The 6,085-nt window shown below is 29.5% G+C and overlaps 1 protein-coding gene across 1 annotated transcript in view; it reads right to left on the bottom strand.

Moving 5' to 3' along the window:
- Positions 1 to 6,085, bottom strand: part of LOC106466059 (regulator of G-protein signaling loco-like) — a 93,070-nt gene that overhangs the window by 20,545 nt on the left and 66,440 nt on the right. Inside the window, exons 4-6 of the mRNA XM_013926301.2 lie at positions 4,323 to 4,421; positions 2,697 to 2,906; positions 1,079 to 1,165 (exon numbers count right to left, since the gene is read on the bottom strand). Of these exons, the coding sequence (XP_013781755.1) occupies positions 1,079 to 1,165; positions 2,697 to 2,906; positions 4,323 to 4,421 (396 nt within the window). The remainder of the gene's footprint in view (positions 1 to 1,078; positions 1,166 to 2,696; positions 2,907 to 4,322; positions 4,422 to 6,085) is intronic.

The following is a 6,085-nucleotide window of genomic DNA, read 5'->3' as shown; positions in this document are numbered from 1 at the left end:
AACGATGAATAAACAGCTACACACTTTACTTGTTTCAAGTAATATATATATATATATATATATATTTGGAACAGTTCAAACCTATGTACAACAAAGTTTTCACACTATAGATATTACAGGCATATCATATACACTATTTATATAGTTATACTCTTCTTGTCAAATGTTTACTTAGGCCTATTCAATTACATTAGAATTTCAGTTGACAAGTCAAACTATCTTCTCTATATTACTATCAAACTAGTAATTCTGTATGTGATTCACTTACACTTGTGGTGCAAGTTACCATAATTTGTTTGGTGTTCTTTCTTTGAAGATCTCTGTTCCTTTTGTCAAAGTGTATCCAGGCTGATTCAACTACTTTAGAACCACGCTTTGATGGAATAAAATTATCCTTCTTATCTTTTTTTATACTGTTAGTGTCACTCTAACATATTAAATGTTAGGCCTATGTCTGTCATTAGGCCTATCACTTTTATGTTACTTCACTTCACACCAACTATATTCCCTTTGCTTTTATCTGTTTAATACTGTGTCTGCTGCTTCCCGCTCGTCTCACGCTATTTATATCTTTATTACATAGTTGTCTGGCCACTTTCTATATTCTCGACATCAATTAGTTATTAACAAAACCTTTTATAATCGTCTGCTTTTAACTCTTATTATAACACAAAAATTAAAAATAATAAAGTATTCACTCACAAATATAAATTAATCACTAATATTTAAACCAAACAGTTTTTTATATCATGACAATCATATAGGTAACTATAAATATTATCCTCGTGGAGCCATAATTTAAACAGCATTTTGATCAGCAGAAATATTCTTTTATTTTCAACATTTGTTGAATTTTTTCAAGAATAAATAGATGTATACAAGTTTAAAGATTTACACAATTTACTTTCTACAGCATAATGCATGTACTTTATTTCTTATCCTTTCCACTAGAACTATGAATGTTAAGTAAGTTCACACCATAGGTTGAAACCTGATCATGCATTAAGAATTTGCTTTACCCCCCTTCAATCATGAAGCTTCTTGACTATTTACACATTAATCTTATAATTTATCTTACCTTCTCTTTATCACCTAGTTTCTTGTACTGTTCACAAGCTATCCAAAACATCATGTTCTCTTGGCTAAATTCTTTTTTCAAAAATTCCTGTAACGAGGAAGATTAAATTTATGTTACGCACTATCCAACTTGAAAAAAAAAATTTTTTTTCTTCCAATACAAGGTTTTAAATATTTTAGAGTCAAAACACCATCATTTTTATAAATAATATACCAAGCAGCTATTAAAATATTTAGTGACTATTTAAAAAAAAAAAAGGTTCTCATATTTTTTTATAAAACATAATGGCAATTATAATATTTTAACAATTTAATTGTAACTAAATAATCTACTGAATAATATAGTAAAGCCAGGGATGTGTAATTACTACATCAGTTCACAATACCACTGGATATAAACCAAAATTTGTAAAGTTACAATCAAGAAATTCTGAAAGAAACCGCAATTTAAGTTACCTGTAGTACCAAAATATCAGTAAATTCGATATGGACAACATGAAAAAATAATAATGTTGTAAATGTAACCTTAGTTCTGTGCAGCAAATAATCCCTAAGTGAAGAAGCAAGCTTTAAGTACCCGAGTTGTTTTGATTAAATCAACCACATTAACATGATTTTTGCAAAATGACTTCTTTACTTAACTAAGCATTTTGATTAAAATCAATAAAAATAACAGTGTGCAAAAAAAATAAAAATTTGCAAAAGTTATTTTAATCAAAGCAGAACTGGGTACATTGTTGCATGTGCTTTGCATGACATTTCAAGTGTCTAAAACAAAATTCCCTATCTTTTGATGTGCTGATTTCTACTGTGTGGTCGAGCGTTATTTGCAGCGTATTCCGAGCTTATCATTGTTCCATTTAATGAAGAATCGATTTATTCTCTTCCCATTGCAACACAACGTAACTGAAAATTTGACGATACCAAACGTTTTTGTAAAGTCATTGTATAGTTGATTCTTGCGAGTACATACAAGCAAAGTAAACAATATGGCTGAAGCAAGCCTATTTAGTTGAGGGAGTGTGCAGTCACGTCCAAGAGAAAGCACCAGCTTGTTTCAGTTGAGTTAGAGAGTAGGCATGTATGTGTAGAAGAAAGAGAGGAAAGGAAAGACCACAAACAAATGAAGGCTCCACCAAGTTTTTAACTCATTTTAACACATAAATGACCATAGATAGAATGATTAGAAGAAGTCCCAACACAGAAAAGAAACGTAATTAATAGCCCTCTTGATCCCATATTACAAAAAAAAACTAAAAAAATGGCCCTTTCAACTTCAGACTAATTGGTCATCCTGTTTGCCAAAAATTGCTACATTGGTCACTTTGGCCTCAATTTGCAGCCTCTGAGGCCCCAACCACATAGCCCATGCTACTTCCTTCACAAAGTTATATCTGCATCCTGAGTTTGAAGTTTGTAACTTTAAAGATGTGGCCTTGCATAAGGAACAGACCCACAGAGAGGTATTCACATGTATATATATATAAAAATAACAAATTACATATATACAAATATACATTCAGAATAGAAATTAATGTAGAGATTATTAACTTTTAAATAGTCTTTTTTCAGTCATGATAAAATATTCTTTAATTTCAGACTTAGTAAATTCTACTAACGGTAAAGGTATAAAGCCCAGCTGGATCTTCCAGTAACTGGTTAAATCCTGCTGCCCACCCACCAACTCGTCCAACGTCTACTCCTCTCTCTGAGTTACAGCAACTGCTGCTACCTTTGATGGAATTGTCACTAGCCTGGTTCAAGTCCAGCATACTTCCTGCTGGGGAGTGTTTACTGGTAGCTAGCTCCCCATCTGATACCGTCCCTGCCTGTCACATACATCAGTAAAGATAAATATTCTGTACACAACAGTTTATTCACACCAGTCTAACAGTCAAACACTGCATTTCTGAACAATACACTATACAATTTTATTACAATATAAAATGCTCTTTAACTTTAATAAGGTAATACACACCAAGTGTTGTGTAAAATAACTTAAAAGTATGGTATTCCTTATTTTGTTTGAATCCATATTATTTTGAAAACATGACTAGTCAGGGACATTAGACGCAGGGTGAATTAAAAGTCAGCAACTACACACAATTTCTGTAGTAAGCTCATACCATTCCATGACCAAACTAGAATTCATAAAAATTTCCTGACTTTCAAGGTTTTCAAAATATATTTATTGTTCTCTAACTTTGCAGAAATTCTATGAACTGTATAAACTTTGTGATTATATGGAATGCAATGAAATTTTGATTTACATATTTTCAGAACCAATGACAGAACAATACTCCAAAGAGCATGCACCATTGAATATAAACCTATCAAATTTCAACTTCTATAATAAAAAAAAAAAAGTTTAAAGATTCTTTGTTTTTCACTGAAATGATAAATTAGAACTCAACTTCTTTTATAGAATTTAATAGTAATGTGTGTCTAAACTATTAGGAATTTAAAATTACTAGAGGAATGTGAATCAACAACCCTAAAAGTGTAACTACAAAGGATGAAGTGTTGGTTGGTTAAATTTTTTAATATAAACTCAGGTTAAATGAAAGGTGTGTTTTGAACTTGTATTTTATATTTTGGGAATCTGATAAGAACCTATATAGCAATATGAATTGTGTGTTGAAAAAGAACCTAAAGGGATGTGTTTAACATTTTTAGTTTTGTACTGTTATTATGTGAAATATATATATGTGTGTGTGCACATTCTAGATCAAAATCCAATTTGTTAATTGTTATATACATAACAATCTGAATTAGTTACTTTTAAAGATCACTTAATAACTAACACACAATATTATGTAACAAACCATTTTTCTGAGGTACTACTTTGTGAAAGTTTTTACAAATTTAAAGGTAAAATAACATTCATTTAACAGTACCAATAGTAGTCTAGACCTTCCTTCCTACAGTTTCATATTATTTTACTGTGTTCTTGGTAGATGAGGCTTCAAATTTAGCTTAAGAAATTTATTGCAGCCAAAAATATCGCTAACAATAAAATTACCCATCTGATGAAGAATGTAAGAACAGTATATTAATTTAGTGGGCTAGTTTTAAGTTCTGATCTATGTAGGTATCTTGTTATGATTAGTTAATATTAATTAATGATGACTGAGAACAGATCAACAAAATAAAAGATTCAATGGATAGAACAAACAGATATAATTTTGTAGACAGTCAGATTTATTCACACAGTGTTTACAGGCTGTTATTGTTGATAGAAATACCTCATGAGTCTTTCTTCGAACACTCTGTTTTCTTCCCAGGTGCCTTCGAAGAGAAGATGTCCTAACCCACTTCTTTGTTGCCTCCAGTCCGTGTTCAACCTAAGAACAGAAAGAGAATTACGCATTATTAGTGTCCTTATGCCAACAATATCTAATTTCCATCAGATATTTAAATTTATAGCTGAGAGAGACTTAACTGTGTAAGCACTACTTTATTCATTTGAAATAGATGTTCATTCTTAGTCTTTTAAATTTTGTGAGATGTATCTCCAAAATAAATAATTGAAAATAGCATAAAATTTTGTACATATTTTCTTGTCAGTCTTCCATGAATCATAACGTGAAAAGCATGAATATATGAATACTAACATATATGAATAACGATGATGTTAAAGAACAATGAAGTTTAACTGTGATCTCTCAACAGTTGAATCTCCTCTCCAATAGATGATGAAAACCAAACACTACACACAAACTAAGACAAATGTTAAGCATATACAATTAGTTAAGTTACATATTGTTTATTTATAGCAACTCAAACTACCCAGCTACTATAACTTTTCTCTCTCTCTCTCTCACAAAGATGTCATTGTCAAACATTGTCAGAGTCAATGTTTTTTTATACTTCCCCTTGTGTATTCCAACTCCCCTGCCTCATGGACTCCTCCAAAGAGATGACCACAAATAGGCACTCTAACCTACTGAGCTAAATCATTAACCCACTACCATTGTTATATGTTTTTCTAACTATTTAATACACTTGTTAACCACAATATAACATATCTCATTTATATAAAAAAAGTAACATCTTATTAACCCACTTATTTTATTTTACAAACTGTGTTTAAAAACTAGAGTAGTAAATATACGGGATGTAATAACTGTTGATCAAAATTTTTTGTTTTTACTAATAGAGTACTTTATATGCAATTTACAATGTCAGCCATTTTCATAACTCACTAAGCAAGTGCAGAATAGCATGTTTATAACCTATACTTTGAAGCATTTTATTACATCTTTTTATGCTTTTTATAAAAAAAAAGTTGTACTTCTAATGAATAAAAAAAACAAACTAAATGCAATTCAATGGGCTATCTATCATATGATAACTTTAGTCAACTATCAACTTATTACATCGTTATACTTTAAAACTTAGCAAATGAGATAATGAAAATGGTTAAAAAGAATATTTACAGAGCTCCCAATCCTAATGTTGTACATTTTATGAGAAATATTAAAATATTTTTCTGGTTTCAGTTATAATGCAGAATATATATCTGATTGGAAAAATACCAATATTATAGGTTCAGTCACTGAGTACATGTAAAAGCCACCAAAAATAAAAGCTCCAAATTAGCTTTTTAAACTAATTTTCTTCTTTAGTGAACAGTGAATTTCTGTCAAATCAAAACCTTTTTTTTACGTGTTTATATATATATAAAATGATTACAATATATATAAAAAAATATGTATACTTCAAGAAAGCTAAGACATTACTAAAAAACCAATAAATCTATGTAACACATATATTTTTACAAATTCCCATAACAAAAATCAGTAAGAATGTATACATAAATAATGCATAACCATTTACGAATAAACTGAAAAGAATAATTTCAAAAATTAATAAACTAAAATAGTATTCTTTTAACATTTTCATATTTAAGAAAGAAAAAAAATAATTGTAGGAGAAGAGATCTTAAAATAAAATAAATGCAAACTGATAAAAAATTAAACATAGTGACAAAAAAAAAAAAAAAAAA

This window comes from Limulus polyphemus, unplaced genomic scaffold (genome assembly GCF_000517525.1).
Source record: "Limulus polyphemus unplaced genomic scaffold, Limulus_polyphemus-2.1.2 Scaffold2138, whole genome shotgun sequence".
Classification (NCBI taxonomy): domain Eukaryota; kingdom Metazoa; phylum Arthropoda; class Merostomata; order Xiphosura; family Limulidae; genus Limulus; species Limulus polyphemus.
Note: the sequence above shows the minus strand (reverse complement) of the source record. Positions and strands in the feature narration are given on the sequence as shown.